The sequence below is a fragment of the Eptesicus fuscus genome, chromosome 9 (genome assembly GCF_027574615.1).
Source record: "Eptesicus fuscus isolate TK198812 chromosome 9, DD_ASM_mEF_20220401, whole genome shotgun sequence".
Taxonomy (NCBI): Eukaryota; Metazoa; Chordata; class Mammalia; order Chiroptera; family Vespertilionidae; genus Eptesicus; species Eptesicus fuscus.
Window position 1 is genome coordinate 102,669,574 of NC_072481.1, and position 18,376 is coordinate 102,687,949.

Consider the following 18,376-nt stretch of genomic DNA (forward strand, 5'->3'; position numbering starts at 1 on the left):
ACTTGAAGAAATAATGATGGTAATCTCTCCTAACCTGGTGAAAGAAATAGACTGCAAGTCTAGGAAGTGTGGAGAGTCCCAAAGAAGATGAACCCAAAGAGACCCACACTAAGATATATTATAATTGAAATGCAAAAAGTTAGAGACAAAGAATCTTAAAATCATCAAGAGAAAAGCAGTTAGTTACCTACAATGGAGCTCCCATAAGATTGTCAGCTGATATCTCAACAGAAGCTTTGCAGGTCAGAAGGAAATGGCCCAAAATATTAAAAGCAATGAAAAACAAGGCCCTACAACAGTGGTTCCCAACTTTTTTTTTTGGCCATGCCCCACCTAAGCATCTCTAAAATCCTGATGTAAAGTTTAGATGTGTATTATTTTTACTTTATGTACCTAATGTTATTTTAAAATAGCTTTTATTTTTCAATTACAGCTGCCATACAATATTTCATTAGTATCAGTTGTACACATAAGTGATTAGACAAATAACTTAGGAAACGATCACCCTTATGAGTCTAGTAGCTATCTGGCACCATACATAGTTATTACAGTACTAGAGGCCCGATGCACGAAATTTGTGCAAGAGTAGGCCTTCACAGCCACGGCAGGTGGCCTCGATCCCTCCCTTGCAGCTGCCTTGATCCCTCGTAGCCACAGCGGCTGCCTCGATCCCGCAGCTGCAGCCCCAGCTTTGTCTGGAAGGTCATCTGGAAGGACGTCTGGATGGCCATTGGGTCAATTTGCATATTACGCTTTTATTATTATAGATTATTGACCACATTAGCTATATTGTACATCCTCATTACTATTTTTATAACTGTCAATCTGCATATCTTAATCCCTTTCCCCTTTTTAACCAGGACCCTAAACCCCTTCCCATCCGGCAACCATCAAAACATTCTTAGTATCTATTAATCTCCTTCTGCCTTGCCTGTTCATTACTTTGTTTTTAGATTCCACATATAAATAAAATCATATGACACTTTTCTTTCTCTATCCAACCTATCCCACTCAGCACAACACTCTCCAGATCCATCCATGTTAGTGCAAAAGGCAAGATTTCACTCCCTTTAATGGCTGAGTCACATTCCATTGTACACACATACCGCCTCTTCTTTATGCATTTGTCCATGGATGGACACCTAGGTTGCTTCCATATCTTGACTATCAAACAATGCTGAAATGAACATAGGGAAGCATATATCTTTTCAAAGTGAAATTGCTGGGTCCTTTTTTGTTTCTTCTTTCAACCTTTATTTTAAAGCCTATTTTGTCTAAGGTAAGTATTGCTCCCCAGCTTTTTTGGTTTCCATTTCCATGAAATACCTTTTACCATATCTTTATAATCAATCTGTGTGTGTATTGATACCTGAAGTAGGTCTCTAGTAGCAGCATATATATGGGTATTGTTTTCTTATGTCTTTTGATTGGAGCATTTAATCCATTTACATTTAAAGTAATAGTCGGTAGATATGTAGTTACTGCCATTTCATTATTAACATTTTTTAAAATTTTATTTTTCCTTTCTTCTCCTTAAAGAAGGCCCTTTAACATTTCTTGTAATACTGGTTTGGTGGTGATGAACTCTTTTAGCTCTTTTTTGTCTGGGAAGCTATTTATCTCTCCTTCAATTCTAAATGATAGTATTGCTGGGTAGTCTTGGTTGTAGGGCAGTAGTTCCCAATGTGGGGCACACACCCCACAGGGGGGCAATTTGATTTTTAAGGGGGGAAATTTGAGAATGATTAACAATGAATTTCTTGCATTTCTTATGGTTCTAGGGGCCTCATATACAGTAATATACAGTATATAAATCAAAATTGTTAATATTTCCTGTTTCCTTTGTTTCTGCTCTTTTTTTCTAAAATGGTATGTTTTAATTTAGGAAATAATTTATACTTTGTCATATATAGTTCCAAATTGCATTGTTATAGATCTCTTCCATGTGAAATTTGTGTATAGTTATTTGAATAGATTGAAAAATGTTGGGCTGAAACTAATCTCTAAGACACTTTCTCTACTCATTTAAATTTTTTAAAATATATTTTATTGATTTTTTACAGAGAGGAAGGGAGAGGGATGGAGAGTTAGAAACATCGATGAGAGAGAAACATTGATCAGCTGCCTCCTGTACACTCCTTACTGGGTATGTGCCTGCAACCAAGGTACATGCCCTTGACCAGAATCGAACCCAGGACCCTTGAGTCTGCAGGCTGACACTCTATCCACTGAGCCAAACCAGTCAGGGCCATTTAAGTTATTTATGAAAGATTGCTGTGTATATCTTAGTCATAAAGAAAGGAAATTTTATATTATTTATTTATAGCCTATTTAAATGATAGAAAGAAAGAATATTTTCTTTGTTTTATAATAAGATTCAGTTTACCCAAATCTGTATAAGAATAAAATTAAAGTTATATTTCCTAGCTGTGAGTAAAAATTCATTGAATTCAGTCATACCACTCTTTATATAATATAAATATGCTGCTGTTACTGAATTTCATAATGGTAAAACTATAACTACTCCTTTTTAATCATAATGGCAGTTTCAATAACAGTATTGCACACATACAATATGATTAATTTTCTAGCCATATTCTGCCTCAGTAGAGCAGTGAAATGTGAGGTAAAACAGTAAAATTCCTGGAATTATTTTACTTTTTTCAGCACAGCTTCTGCTTTAAAACATTTAGATCACAATAAACCTTGCTAACGATGTCTTCCAAGCCTGTTAAGTAATTAGATCACTCTGAACTTCCTTAAATATATAATCTGAATGTGTGGAATCATTTGCCTGCCTGTCTAAAGGTACTCCTTGGCTCAGTTTAATTCATGCAATGAGTACAGGGAGTTTTGACTCATGATGATGACCTTTGTACACTTGTTTTCTGTTTGTTTCCTTAGCACTCCAGAAAAAGGTAGGGTTAAAAATTAAGGTGGGGAAAAAAGGAAAATGTATTGGTGAATGCACAGAATATTAGTGGTATCCTTTCACTTAATATTTTTTACTTTATTTTTATTGTTGACACTATTACAGATGCCCCATTTTTACCCCCTTTTTCCCACCTCTAACCAGCCCCTGCCCCCTCTTCCTGCTGGCCATCACCCCACTGCTGTCTGTGTCTATATCACTAAATTTTTTACTGTTAGTTCACATACTATGAAACTATATTTTTTAAATATGTATATACCTACTTTGTCCAAGCATAGACAGAAACAGATATGGCCCAACATTCATGGAGCTTATGGTATAATTAAGGTAAAAACAAACAAAACAACCCAAACAGAATCACTTGAGAATCACAAATATAAATTCAAAATTTCAAATGAGTGAAGTGCTACTAAGTAAGGGTCATGGAGCTAGGAGAGCAAGTGTATCATAAGGGCATTTTACCTAGTCAGAGAGATTGGGAAGGCTGTCTTGAGGAAGTGCTAAATGAACTGATATCTAAAGGATAAACAAGAGTCAATTAGGAGAATTGGGAGAGAAGCTGATACAGTGGTTAAATTCTGAGGCCCCGTGGCAAGAGGAAGCACGGTACAAAGGAGCTACTGAGTAAAGCTGGAGCAGGGAAAGTGGATTCAAGGTGAAACTATAGACATGAGTGTGCTCTAGATCATGTTAAGTAATTTCAGTAGGTGAGTGGCATGATTAGATTTACCTTTTGAAAGGTCCTCTGGCTGCAGTGTGGAGAATGGCTTGGGAGGATGGGGCTGTGGCAAGCATAGGTGGAGGGAGACCAATAGAAGGCTGTTGCGGTACTCCAGTGAACGTTGATGGTACCTTGGATTTAGGGTGGTTTTGATAGAAAAGAAGAGAATGAAATAAGTGTGAAAGGCATTTACAAAGTAAAGCTAATAGGACATGGAAATACATAGTATGTAGGGGATGAGGGAGAGGGAGATTATTAAACAACGTAGGTATTTTGAAACAGTACTAGGTTTGGAGATTTGTGGTTTTGGATAGGTTGAAATTGAAAAGGCTTCAAGATATCCCAAAGAGATGTCGGCAATTAGATATCTTAGTCTGAAGCTCGTGAGGAAGTGTAAGCTTGAGTCAGCTATCTGTGAATAAACTGGTCATGGATGTGACACTGGAGAAAGTATAAAATTAGAAGAGAGGACCTAGGAGCAAGCCTTGAGGAATTCCCAAATGATGGGATTGCAATTTACTAATGTCAGTTTCTGATTCTAAAAAGCAAAAACAAGAAGGACCCAGAATATGGTACATTGTTTATGTAGTGATTGCATTGCTTATAATATAAACTATCCAAAAAAATGTATATGTACACTTTGAATAATTATAAAGGCAGTGTTTATTAAAATACATCTCATTTTCAAAATTGAGCTATCAGCTGTTAAAGTGTGTATACATTTTTGGGGGACACCCTGTAGTTTAAAATTACTTTGTTCTTCCAGTCCAGTTTAGAAGCATGAAATATGTCCAGTGTATGATTCACATTTTTATTGTGGGATGTTGCACAGGAGGTGGGAAACTACCTGATGGTGGTACTTACTATTCTTTCATGTCTGCCTTTTTTCATCAAAAATCTTTTCCAATTCATGCTCCCCTAAGGTATAACATTGCATTTTCAGGATGCAATTTTACTTATTTCTGTAAGCATTATTTTTCTTAGTGTTTTAGTGTCACAATGTTTGAGTTTAATAAAATGTAGATTATTTCAGATAGTTTTTAGCTGTTCATTATATTTTGTTTTTATCCCCCATCACCCCTCCCCCATCTCTTCATTTTAAATTGAAGCTTATCCAAGTGGAATTTTAAGAAGATTTTTAAAATTGATTTTTAGAGAGGGGCGGGGGGGAAGAGAGAAAAACATCAATGTGAGAGCAAAACATTGATTGGCTGCCTTCTGCACACTGCCTACCTACCAAAAATGGAACCCACAACGCGGGCATGTGCCCTGACCAGGAATTGAATCGGCAACCTTTTGGTGCATGGGATGACGTCCAACCAACTGAGCCACACCAGCCAAGGATCAAGTGGAATTTTTAAAAGTTTTTTTTTTTTTTTTTGTCAGATCTGCAAATATTTGTAAATGTTTTTCTACATAAAATATGGGTACTGTAATGAATTAAGATGTTATGAACAGTTTTTTTCAAGAATGCTTCATTTGTTTCTCAGGGGAACTATTCTACCTTCTGGTAAGCCAGAGAATGATTCTGATTGACTTAACTTGATATTCAGCCATATGTTATGTTGCAACACTTTAGTCTTTTTTTATTTAATAATCTTTAAAAATATCTTAATGAAGCAATGTGTCATAAAATGATCCTGGATTATATTACTCTTCTCTGTTACTACCAGGAATATCCTACATAATAAAAGGGTAATATGTAAATTACCATCACTCTGCTACACCCATGATTGGGCCAGCGGGAGGTGCGGGGGGGCGGGACTTGGGGTGGCCAGGGTGGCCGATTGGGCTGGCGGGAGGCGGGGACGGAGTGTCCCCGCCCCCCGCCCTTGCCTCCGGCCGGACTCGATCAGCCCCAGCACCACTGAGCAGCGGCCGAATGGGGCCGGCCAGACGCTGAGCTCACGTCGCGTCTGCGCCATGGCTGTGCTGAGGCACAGAAGGGGCCTCTGGGGCAGCAAGCCCATGTCCCCACCCCGGCCGGCCTTGCGGCGGGAGTGAACAGGCCTGTAGGGCCCGGAGCTCAGCATCCGCGCGGCAGGGGAGGAACCAGAAAAATGGATCTTTCCAGTTCCTGATGCTGACAGCCCTATGGGTGCCGGGGTCTTCCACCTGCAGCCCCCAGTCGCAGCCCATCAGCCCCAGTCGCAGACTGGAAGCCCCCTGCCAGCAGTCCAGATGGGACCAGTGTTGCGCCGCGGTGGTGGGTGTCAGCGGGCATGCTACAGACATCAAATCACTGCCACCGAGGCCACCCCCCACCCCCCACACACACTCGCAAGTAGTATGGTCCAAGGGGGTGACTCCTAAGGCAAGGCTCCCATGGCAGCTGATGCTCACCATGCCAGGTGAGGAAGTCAGACCTGAAAGCCCAAATCCCCAAGTACCCGAGCTGCAGGGCGTCGTTTGCTGGGTCTCTGAGGAGGCCCCAGGTCAAGCATCTTCCCAGAGGCTGTGCAGAAGGAGGGGAGGAACCTCTGGCTAGAGGCCGGGGTGAGGGATGCTGGTGTTTTTGCAGGCCAAGACAGGGCTGAGGGACACCCCCTCCCACGCCCCGCACCCCCATGCATGCACGAATTTCGTGCACTGGGCCTCTGGTATATATATAACGATGAAGAAACCTCTGGCTCATAAAAGGGGAAGTTTTGTTTGTTTTTATCTATGTGTATTTATTCATTTAGCAATTTTTTTTGAGTACCCACATGTGTCAGGCACAACTCAGGACATTTACATTTAGGATTCTTACCCTTGAAGAGCTCACCCAAAGTGAGGGGAAGATAGTTAATAGACATACTAAGTAAACTATATCCAATGTTTAAAAATGATAAGTACTAAGGGAAAAGAAAGAGAGCAAAGTTGGGGTATTGGGAGTGGGGAGCATGGAGTTTGCAGTTTAAAATAGGGTGATAAGAGTAAGTGGTAAGCAAAGACATGAAGTGGGGGAGTTAGCCAGATGATATCAGGGTGAGGAACTTCCAACCAAGGAAAGTGAGAGTGTAAAGGTCTGAAGGCAGGAGTTAAAAAACAGTAAGGAATTAAGGAGGCCAGTGTGACCAGAGTGATGGAAGGAAAGATCAATAGGAGAGGAGGTAGTGTAATTCTGTGGACCATTGTAAGGCATTTAGTTTTGACTCCAAGTGAAATGAGATATAAGGGAAGATGCAATGCCCACTCTGCACAATCAGCAGCAGTGATTTAGGTTCCCAACCTCATTCTCACTCACAGGACACAATAGGCAGAAACCTGGTACCAGCTGTATTGAACTTTGTAGAAAGATACATACAGAAAGTACAGCATGCCACATGACAGCTTCAAATAGGTCTTTATTGGCAGTTCTTACAAAAGTTTGGGGCTGCTTCAAAACGCCATAGTGGGTACACTCAGTTGTATGAGATGAGACCATATGGATGGATGTGAGCTACACCAGCTAGAGGCCTCAAATCTAGCAGGAACTATCCTATATAAAAAAAGACTAATATGCAAATTGTCCCCTGGACTGGGAGTTCGACTGGGAGTTTGACCAGGGCAGGGCTGGCCAGCCAACTGCCTGAGGCCTCTCCTCCCAGCTGGCCCCCACCTCCAGTTAGCTCCCAGATCCCGATTGGGGGTGAAGTCATCCAGCCAAACTTCCATGTTCCCTCCCCCCCTGGCCGGCCCACCCTGATCGGCCCCAATCAGGGTGGGCTGGCCAGACCCCACCCATGCACAAATTCATGCACCGGGCCTCTACTGTCTTATAAAGCCCGAAGAGTGTACCTCCCACTGTAGGCACATGCCTATGTTAGGAGAGACATCAATCACACATAGGAGCTGAGGCCTGTTTCTCAGCATGTCTTTACTTCTTGCTGTGTGTGCCTGCAGGGTCTCTGAGTTCACTCAAAGTCAGGTAGTTTCCAGTGAGTGGTTATTGTTACAATGTTGAACATAGCTGTCCTTATTTTTCTTAACCTGGTATCTATAATAATAAAAGGGTAATATGCTAATTAGACTGGACGTCTTCCGGACGTCTTTCTTGACGAAGCCTGGGCAGGAGGGAAGTCAGCCCGGGCCCCGGGTGCCGGAGGGAAGCTGGTGCCGGCAGTGGGGTCGGGGGGAGGGGGGCTGGGGGGATGAGGAAGGCCTACTCTTGCACGAATTTTCATGCATTGGGCCTCTAGTGTTTTCATAATTGATGATACCATGAGGTTATGTTCCCATGGAGAAAGAGTTCTGAGCTGCAGTCAATCCTTTCTCCTCTAGGAGTTTCTACAGGGTTTTGAGGAGAAAAGTAACACTTGGCATTTTAAAAGGATTAATCTAGTTGCTATGTTGAGAATAGATTTTAGGGAGATCAGAATAAAAGAAGGGAAACCAGGGAGGCTATTAAAGTAATACAAGCAAGAGATGATGGTGGCTTGAAATTGAAATGGTAGTGAGAAGGGTTAGATGCTAAGTATATTTTTAAAAGTAGAACCAAAAGGTTTTGCTATATATTGATAGTGTGGTTTAAAAGAAATATCTGTCAAGGATGATTCATTTGGATGGAGCAACTAGAAGCATGGAATTGCTATCCAATGAAATAGGGAGGTCTTAAGTGCAGTGAATTTAGGGTCAGAAATTAAGAGTTCAGTTTGGACATGTAGGACATCCATTTGGAGACGGAGCAGCTAAGTGTCTATACTTGTGGGATTTTAGAGAGGTTTAGAAATATTGATTATTATATAAATACTGGTTGAATTTAGAGAGATAAATTTGAAAGTCTGACACATGTTAGAAAGCAATTAGACTAGATTGGATGAAGTCACTATAGCAGTGAGTATGAATAGAGAACAGGAACTGGAACTGAGCCTTTGAAATGGTGCGTGTGTGTGTGTGTGTGTGTGTGTGTGTGTGTGTGGCATCAATTTATTTGTTTTATTCTGCTTGTTTGACTTTACTGACTCTCTGGGAAAGATATTATCATATGAAACTTAAGATTATTTTCTTTCAAATTTTGAAAGGGTATTTTTTGTTGTTATTTTTTTCTTCTTAATGAGGCTACAGCTGATGCAAATGTTATTTATTTAATACTTTGAGCCTAAAAGTGTTTTTCAGTTTAAGTAAAGAGAGTGTTATTTGATTTTTTTCTTCCTTTTTTAGGAATGATTTGGTCAGACATTAAAAGACTCTGGTATGAAGGGTTGGAAGACTTTTTAGAAGAATCTCGTAATCAACTCAGTTTTGTCATGAATTCCCTTTATTTGGCAACCTTTGCCCTGAAAGTGGTTGCTCACAACAAGGTGACTATTAAATATGTCTATTGGAGACACAAGTGAAATTTATTTAGGAGAAACCTGAGATATTTAGCTACCTAAGTCAGAGTTCCATTGGCTCAAATCTATATCGACGTGTTTTCATTTTAAAGCTATCCTTGTGCAAGGGAATAGTGCACATTGCTTTCTTCCTCTCCAATAGTTTAAATGATGTTAATTACCTATGAATGTTGGTTATCTATTAAATGCCAGGCACCATGATTTAATACTTGCTTTATACTTATCTCATTTTATCCTCACAGGGACTCTATGAGACTCTATCCTTATGCCCTTTTTTCAAATAAGGAAAATGGAGCTCAGAAGTATTAATAAACTTACCCAAGTCCACACAGTAAGAAACCAAGCAAGACTGGATTTAAATCCAGGTCTGTCTAGGCATTTTCTTCCTACCAATGCTGATTCCTTATATCTGAGCTAGGTTTATGTACCACATTAACCTGTATATACTTAAAATGAAAACACAAAGTTACTTAAATTAATTAGCATTAGATATCTTTATATCTGCCAGGGGGGGGGGAAGCTTATCTGAATGGAATTAATTGTTTTACACATTCCAGTGTTAACTGTCTTTGTTTAAAGAGTTTAGAATTCTGAGGTGTCACATAAAAGGAACTAAATGATACAGTATTTTCTGTTTGTTCTTTTTAATGTGTGGGGTCTTTTTGTTGTTGTTCGTTTTACTAATTATAGACTAGAAAAAGTGAACTGGTTATTTAACATCATTTTACTTTATTAAAAACTCTATTTTTTAAGTAATTAGTAGTAGGAACATGTTAGATATGGTCAGTGACCAGAATTGTGAAATTATTAAGAAATAAAAATTGGTTATACATAGATGTACAGTTCAGTAAAGAGTTGAAGGTCACTGTTTTATTATACTGGTCTCTTTAGCTCTAGAAGTGGGATGCCCAAATCATATATTAATCAAGCATTTTAAACATTTTGAAAATGAAAAGGAATGGATGCTGTTAATAATTATGCCAGGAAAACTGGTATATAATCTGATTATTCCCCTTGGTTGGAGCATGTGGCCACTCTATGTCTAGGTAACAAAGCACTCCTTGGCATTTAGAAGGGAGAAGAACTTCTATGATTCATTCTAGAATCCTGAGTCTAGGGACAAGGTTAATTTAATAGGATAGCTAATAATTTGACATGTAAACATACTTAAAATTTTGTGTTGTGGAATTTAAGAAAAACCTAGCAAACATTTATTCATAAAAAGTTTAATAAGAGTTTTTAAAACTTTAATTTCTTAAAACCTAACAATTTCTGAGAAAACCTTATATAGAATAGTGATATTGCCTCATCTGTATAGAAATATTTTATTGTTAAGCCAATGTTATTCCTATTAAAAGAAGAGAAATTTATAAAACATAAATTGTGAACTCCCACAAGAAAACGTAATTAAAAAATTTTTTTTTCAATAATTGGAATAAGTTTTTATTTTCCTAAATTGAGAGAGCTATTTACCTTTGGCTTATTCCTTAGTTTCATGACTTTGCTGATCGGAAAGACTGGGATGCATTTCATCCTACATTGGTGGCAGAAGGGCTGTTTGCATTTGCAAATGTTCTGAGTTATCTTCGGCTCTTTTTCATGTATACAACAAGCTCTATCTTGGGTCCATTACAGGTAAGTAATTAAAATTTCTTTATATATATACACACACACATATATGTATAAATATAATTTTATATATATCTATATATATCTATATATATCTATATATATATCTATATATATCTCTATAAAATTTTTATTGTCTAAAGTTTTACATATGTCTGCTTTTTCCCTAATTGACCCCCTCACCCCTAGCCATTCCCACACTGGGCAAGCCCCCACTGCCCCAGTGTCTGTGTCCATTGGTTATGCTAATATGCATGCATACAAGTTCTTTGATTGCTCTCTAATCCCCCCTCCTCTGCCATTAGTCTCTGGATCTCTTCTTGTTCATCAAATTACGTTGTTTATTATATTCCATAAATGAGTGAGATCATGTAATATTTATCTTTCTCAGACTGGCTTATTTCGCTTAGCATAATGCTCTCCAGTTCCATTCATGCTGTTGCAAATGGCAAAAGTTCCTTCTTTTTTATAGCACTGTAGTATTCCATTGTGTAGATGTACCATAGTTTTCTAATCCACTCATCTGCTGATGGGCATTTAGGCTGTTTCCAAATCTTAGCTATGGTGAATTGTGCTGCTATGAACATAGGGGTGCATAGATCCTTTCTGATTTGTGTTTTTGGTTTCTTGGGAGATAGTCCTAGAAGTGGGATTACTGGGTCAAATGGGAGTTCCATATTTAACTTTTTAAAAATATTTTTTTAATTGATTTTTTTACAGAGAGGAAGGGAGAAGGAAAGGGAGAGGGTTAGAAAGTTAGAAACATTGATCAGTTGCCTCCTGCATACTCCCTACTGGGGATGTGTCTGCAACCAAGGTGCATGCCCTTGACCAGAATAGAACCTGGGACCCTTCAGTCCACAGGCCGATGCTCTATCCACTGAGCCAAACCAGTTAGGGCCCATTTTTAACTTTTTGAGGAAACTCCATACTGTCTTCCACAGTGGCTGCACCAGTCTGCATTCCCACCAGCAGTGCATGAGGGTTCCTTTTTCTCCGCATCCTCGCCAGCACTTATTGTTTGTTGATTTGTTGATGATTAAAATTTCTTAAAGAATACTTGTTAGATGTCATTATTATTAACATCTTTCTACTTGTCCACTAGAACATTGTTCTCCTAATAATGTTAAAGCTAACCTTTGCTTTTGAAAATAACAATTGAAAAGACAGTTTGTTCATCTACTTTGCTTCTGGTTGAATGATAATCCTTAGCTTTCAGGTATTAAGACTTTACTAAATTGTGGTCCATTGTTCCTCTCTCCCCAGTCCATAGACATAGATGTCTTTTAAATAGAGTTATTCTTCACACATTAGTGGCATATAAAAATCTGCTTCTTAAAATGAACCTCACATTTAAAATTTTTATTTAAATATTTTTGGGAGAAACCAAGATGGTGGCATAGGTAAACACCTAAACTGCTGCCTTGCACAACAATTTCAAAACTACAACTAAAAGACAAAATGTCTGTCACCCAGAACCATGGGAAAGCTGGCTGAGTGGAAGTTCTACAACTAGAAGGAAAGAGAAAAGAGCATTGAGACGAGCACAAGCGCTGAAAAGCTGAGGTACGGAGGCGCGCGAAACGGGCTGGCAGCAGGCGTTGCTTTTTCCAACCCGAAGGGAGACAAGCTCCCGATTACTCTGAAATCCAGTTTCTGGGGAGACACTGGGGACCCAAACTCCTACCGGGAGAAGCTGAACTGTCTGCCATCAGGTCGGAAAGTGAGGGTGGCTTGCTTGCAGAGCTGCGTACAGGAATCATTGTTTACTGCTCTGGGATGAGAGACGCGGGGATGCGGAAACTCGGAGACAGAGATGGCTGACTGGCAGCCATTGCTGTTTGCCACGCCTTAGCCTAGTGCCTCTCTGAGACCCCGCCCCGCACAATCCACAAACCCACCCAAGCTCCACACAGTGGCTTTTGCATATGAATGGCGTGCCCTATTGCAGCTTTACCTAACAAACTGCAGCTCTGGTCAGAGAGCTCCAAAACCTCCAAACCCCAAGCAAAGAGGAGAAAACTGTAGTTCTCGCTGTAGCTCCTGCTGGGTGGCCTCAGACAGTAGTTGACCTGCACCCCCATTGGAGATCCAGAAGCCAGTGTACCTAGTGGTCAGTGTGAGACAACCCAGATTTCAACTCCTCACATCCATAAGTGACACATTCAAGAGGCAGACTCAGTGAGCACCAAAGCCCAACTGAAGCAATCCTGCCCCATAAGTGTGTCTCCAGCACAGCAGTTATTCCATTATAGACACAGCGGGTCCTCACAGCCAATTGGCCTGGAGGTCAATTCCTCCCAGTGTACTAACAACAATCAAGGCTACCAGACTGCTGTATCGATTTTTCGGTAATTTCCGAATCTGCCGCTATACCGTTGTACCTAATTTTTGGTACTTTGCCTAGTACGTGAAAAAAATGCGTCACAAACTAAAAATAACTAACCAATCATGGTCAAACCTCATGGTTAGCCATTGCAAATGTCTTCCCCCATGTGTTTGAATTGCTCAGGAGCCCAGGTATAGGGGACAGTTAGGTTCAGGGCCTCAGGTCTGGTAGGGTTAACTACACCAAGACTTTGCACTGAGCCCACAAAGGGGTTCACCAAGAGCATCCACCTCAGGTGACTGGGGAGGCTGAGCCACTGGCCCCTATTGGTCACCTACCACACAAAGCCACTCCATCAACACAGGGAAGCAGCCAAAATGCGGAGACAAAGAAACATGTCACGAATGAAAGAAATGGAGGAAAGCAAACTACTGGACATAGAGTTCAAAACCACATTTATAAGGTTACTCAAGAATCTTCTAAAAACCACCGAGAAACTTGATGAGACCTATGAGGAGCTTAGTGAGACCTTCAAGGACCTTAATGAGAATGCCAAAATAATGGAAAAGGACCAGTAAGAAATTAAGCATACACAGTCTGAAATAAAGAATATACAGAAATTCAACTGTAGATCAAAGGACCCCAAGAATCAAACCAAAGATCTGAAATATGAGGAAACAAAAAAACACCCAACCAGAAAAACAAAAAGAAAAAAGAATCCAAAAAGTTGAAGATAGTGTAAGGAGCCTCTGGGACAACTTTAAGTATACCAACATCTGAATTATTGGGGTGCCAGAAGAGAGAGCGCAAAATATTGAAAACCTATTAGAAGAAATAATGACAGAAAACTTTCCCCTCCTGGTGAAAGAAATAGACTTACAAGTCCAGGAAGCGCACAGAACCCCAAACAAGAGGAATCCAAAGAGGACCACACCAAGACACATCATAATTAAAATGCCAAGGGCAAAAGACAGAGAATCTTGAAAGCAGCAAGAGAAAAACAGTTAGTTACCTACAAGGGAGTACCCATACGACTGTCAGCTGATTTCTCAACAGAAACTATGCAGGCCAGAAGGGAGTGGCAAGAAATATTCAAAGTGATGAATAGCAAGAACCTACAACCAAGATTACTCTACCCAGCAAAGCTATCATTCAGAATTGACGGTCAGAGAAAGAGCTTCACAGATAAGAAAAAGCTAAAGGACTTCATCACCACCAAACCAGGATTACATGAAATGCTGAAGGGTATTCTTTAAGAAGAGGAAGAAGAAGAAAAAGGTAAAGATAAAAATTATAATAAACAAAATGACAACAAATACATACCTACCAACAAGTGAATCTAAAAATCAAGTGAATAAAAAATCTGATGAACAGAATGGACTGATTTATATAATAGAATCAGGGACATAGAAAGGGAGTGGACTGACAATTCTCAGGGGGAAGGGTGTGTGAGGGGTGCGGGAAGAGATTGGACAAAATTCTTACACCTATAGATGAGGACAGTGGCGGTGGGATAAGAGGTGGAGTGGGGAATCAGGTGGAGGGGAGCTATGGAGGGAAAAAAAAAGAGGAACACCTGTAATAATCTGAACAATAAAGATTTATTTAAAAATAATAAAAAATAAATATATTTTTATTGTTTTCAGAGAGTAAAGAAGAGGGAGAGATAGAAACATTAATGATGAGAGAGAATCACTTACCAGCTGTCTTTTGCACACCACATACTGGGGAGGAGCCCACAACTCAGACATGTGCCTGGACTAGGAATTGAACCTTGACCTGCTTTATAAGTCAATGCTTAACTACTGAACCATGCCAGCCAGGCTCATATTTGAAGTTTTAAGTGATAAATATAAGGCAGGTGTTGTATAAACAGAATTTGTACTATAGTATTTTGAAAATATGTAAGCTAAATCTTAGAAAATGTTCTTTAATTGTGTTTAATAAATGTTAAATGCAATAAGTTGGAAAATAGCATAAAACCTAACAATTTTTTGAGAAAACCTCATATAGAATAATGATATTGCCTCATCTAATTTTTTTAGACTTAAAAAATTTATATTTCATGTTGTCCAATTTTATGTTATAGTATTTTATAATTAAAGAAATTGTGCTTTTTACATGGACTGAATCCTAAGCGTCTTTACACTAAAGAATGAACTCATAATTACACTAAAGAATTTATCCACAGATTTTAGTAGCTGACTATGTTTAGAAGGTGGGATCAATTCTGCTAGGTAATTGGCTCTACATATACTCTAAGTTATAAGCCTGAAAATCTGAGCAATATTTATTTTCCCTTGAGAAATCAAAAGTTACTAAAAATTTAGATTGTCTTTTATATTTTTACAGGAAATATCTATATATATAAAAAGAGCCAGGGTTGTAACATCCACAACAACTGGAGGCTTGACCAATCAACAGGCTGCGTGTGTAGCAGGCAAGTGGGCTGACCTGCTGACATCTTGGAGAGAGAGAGAGGCGGGGCTGATCAGGAGTGGCAGCCAAACCTTTCTCTCTCCCAGATGTCAGCAGTTCAGGCGCTCACGCTCACCAGCAGCCTGAGGCGGCTGCTGATCAGCCCGGCCTCTATGATCAGGCCTGGAGATAGGCCTGGAGATGCTGACTGACATATAAACCAACCAATCAGAACCAAATCTGGGTGAGTTGTGAGGAGCCAATGGCTGCTTAAGAGGCGGAGCTTTTGATGCCTACTGGCATAGCAACTGACCAATCAGAACCAAATCTGAGTGAATTGCGAGGAGCCAACGGCTGCCTAGGAGGCGGGGCTTTTGACACTGACTGGCATAGAAACCGACCAATCAGAACCAAATCTGGGTGAACTGCGAAGGCAGAACCTAAGGTGGAGGCTGAGGAGGGGTTTTAAGAAAAACAGCTGTTTGGTGTAAGGTGTAAGAAAGCTGTTCAATTTTTTAATGACGGGTTTGGCAGTATAATGCATATGGCTGGCTATCAGTCTAGATATAGGGATTATGTGATTTTTTCTGCCAAGAGCATGTCCTCCTGCTGATACTGGATCTCCTCTCCCCCCCCCCCCCCCATTTAAGCAATCCTATCCTATATAAACTATACTAATAAAAGGGTAATATGCTAATTAGAGCAGGTCGACTGGCCATCTTCCGGACATCCACCTTCCTTCTGGACAAAGCCATGGTGGTGGGGGCTGAGGCAGAGGCAATTAGGGGTGATCAGGCCAGCAGGGGGGCGAGGTAGGGGTGATCTGGCCGGCAGGCAGAGGGGTTAGGGGTGATCAGGCAGGCAGGTAAGTGAGTGTTTAGAAGCCAGTCGTCCCGGATTGTGAGAGGGATGTCTGACTGCTGGTTTAAACCAACAGTCGAACATCCCCTGAGGGGTCCCAGATTGGAGAGGGTGCAGGCCAGGCTGAGGAATGCCCCCTCCATGCACGAATATCATGCACCAGGCCTCTAGTTTTAAATAAAAGGCATAATTACCTTATCCAAAGATATGAATATAAAATATGGAGGGGAAACCTGAATTGATTTGATTCGTGCTATCATCCTGCAACAGTGTTTCCTGAAGTGTTGTTACAGGCCCCTCTCAGATACCAGAGAAGTGTTAATTGGACAGCCCCCTGAGTCAGAGGGAGAGGGCTGTCCCACTCAGTTCTTGTCATGCTCATAGGAATGAATGCAAACGAGTGAATCCAGATAATAGTTGTGTTGTGTTAATGTGAGTTTATTAAAAATTAAAACTTGCACATTTATTAAGCAAGGCAAGCAAATCTCTACATCTGGCTTATGAAGCGCAGATGGGCTCACAGCTAATCTGAAGAACAAGTGGGGTGGGAGGTTTCTGCCTTATATACCTTCTTGTCTATAAATTTTTAAAAAAATTCCTCTGCTAGATATACTAATACAGATTAACCCTGAAGGTCTCCCCTTTTCTTTGTTCTGGCTTTTCCACAATATATGAGAAGCACTTGGCAATTCAATCCCTAGACCTCCGGCTTTTCCGTTTAAATGGGATGAGATAAGAGTGCACTACTCCTTCCCACTCCTCCCTGCTGTTTTAACAGACCCAGGATGATTTGCACTAAGTAGTGTCTGGTTAAGGAGAGGATGAATTAAGATTCCTTGTCCTCTTTTCCCCTTTCCTTCCACCTCCTCTCCTGCATTCTTTTGTGAGAAGTTTTAACCCTTTGTTCTGATGATAAGGTCTTGGCACAAGAAGCCTGCAAAGCTTTTTGGCTTTGTTTAATTTTCCTGAATCAGTTTGCCTATTCCACTTGTCCCAGAATTTTAATAGCTTTCCATTGTTCTATAACAGTGTGACACCTTAAACAAGTCCTAACTGAAATAACTTTGGAACACACTGCATTCTATTAACTTCTTTTGGGAATTCACAGTTCACATTATCACATTAAAGCCTGTGAGAAAGTACAGAAACTTATTTAACACTAGAGGCCCAGTGCACAAAATTCGTGCACTGGGGAGGGTTTCCCTCAGCCCAGCCTGCACCCTCTCCAATCTGGGACCCCTTGGGGGATGTCCAACTTCAGGTTTAGGCCCGATCCCTGTTGTCCAACTTCAGGTTTAGGCCCGATCCCACAGGGATCGGGCCTAAACCTGAAGTCGAATGTCCCTCTCACAATCCGGGACCACTGGCTTCTAACCGCTCACCTGCCTACCTGATTGCCCCCTAACGGCTCCCTTGCTGGCCTGATTGACACCTAACTGCTCCTCTGCCAGCCTGATGGCCCCCAACTACCCTCCCCTGCTGGCCTGATCACCCCCAAGGCTTTTATTAGTATAGATATGACCCTTCACAGAAAATTTTACTAACCCTGCTTTACAATAAGGGCTTGACAATTGAATCATTGGATCCAGACACCAGGATTTCCTTTCTTTGAATAGTGGAGGGAACAATTATCTTGTCTTTAAGTTGCCCTGAAATTAAAATGAGATAATGACTTAGAAAAGGATAAAAGCACCATATAAAGACAACTGTCTTTTTCATGTACTGAAAAGACAATAAAGTGGTAAAATGAAAAACACTATTTTTTATTCTCCCCTTCCTTCCTTTACAGCCTTTATTTAAACTTTGAAATTTATAAAAATTTCACTCCAATTTTCATTTCTTTACATTCAATATTATTTTGTATTGGTTTCAGGTTTTATATTAGTTACAGAATAGTGGTTAGACAATCATATACTTTACAGAGTGTTCCCTGATATTTCCAGTACCCACCTGGCATTATACCATCATTACAACACTATTGACTATATTCCCTATTTAAGTGACAATGGGTTTACAGGTTCCTTGCAGTCTTTCTTTTGTGTTGTTCACCTTTCCTTTTCTTTCTCACTTCTTCATCACTTTCCTTATATAGTATCTCAATTGGCCATCAAAGCTCAGTGAAGGCACTGGGACACGCTTAGTCCATTTTACAGACCAGAACACTGAGGCCAATTCCAGTTGGCTGTAGAACT

The 18,376-nt window shown here is 40.3% G+C and overlaps 1 protein-coding gene across 3 annotated transcripts in view; it reads left to right on the forward strand.

The window, feature by feature from the left end:
- Positions 1-18,376, forward strand: part of TRPC1 (transient receptor potential cation channel subfamily C member 1) — a 171,532-nt gene that overhangs the window by 95,488 nt on the left and 57,668 nt on the right. For all 3 annotated transcript variants that reach the window (XM_054721623.1, XM_054721624.1, XM_054721625.1), the window contains 2 exons: positions 8,775-8,914; positions 10,439-10,582. In XM_054721623.1, the coding sequence (XP_054577598.1) occupies positions 8,775-8,914; positions 10,439-10,582 (284 nt within the window). The remainder of the gene's footprint in view (positions 1-8,774; positions 8,915-10,438; positions 10,583-18,376) is intronic.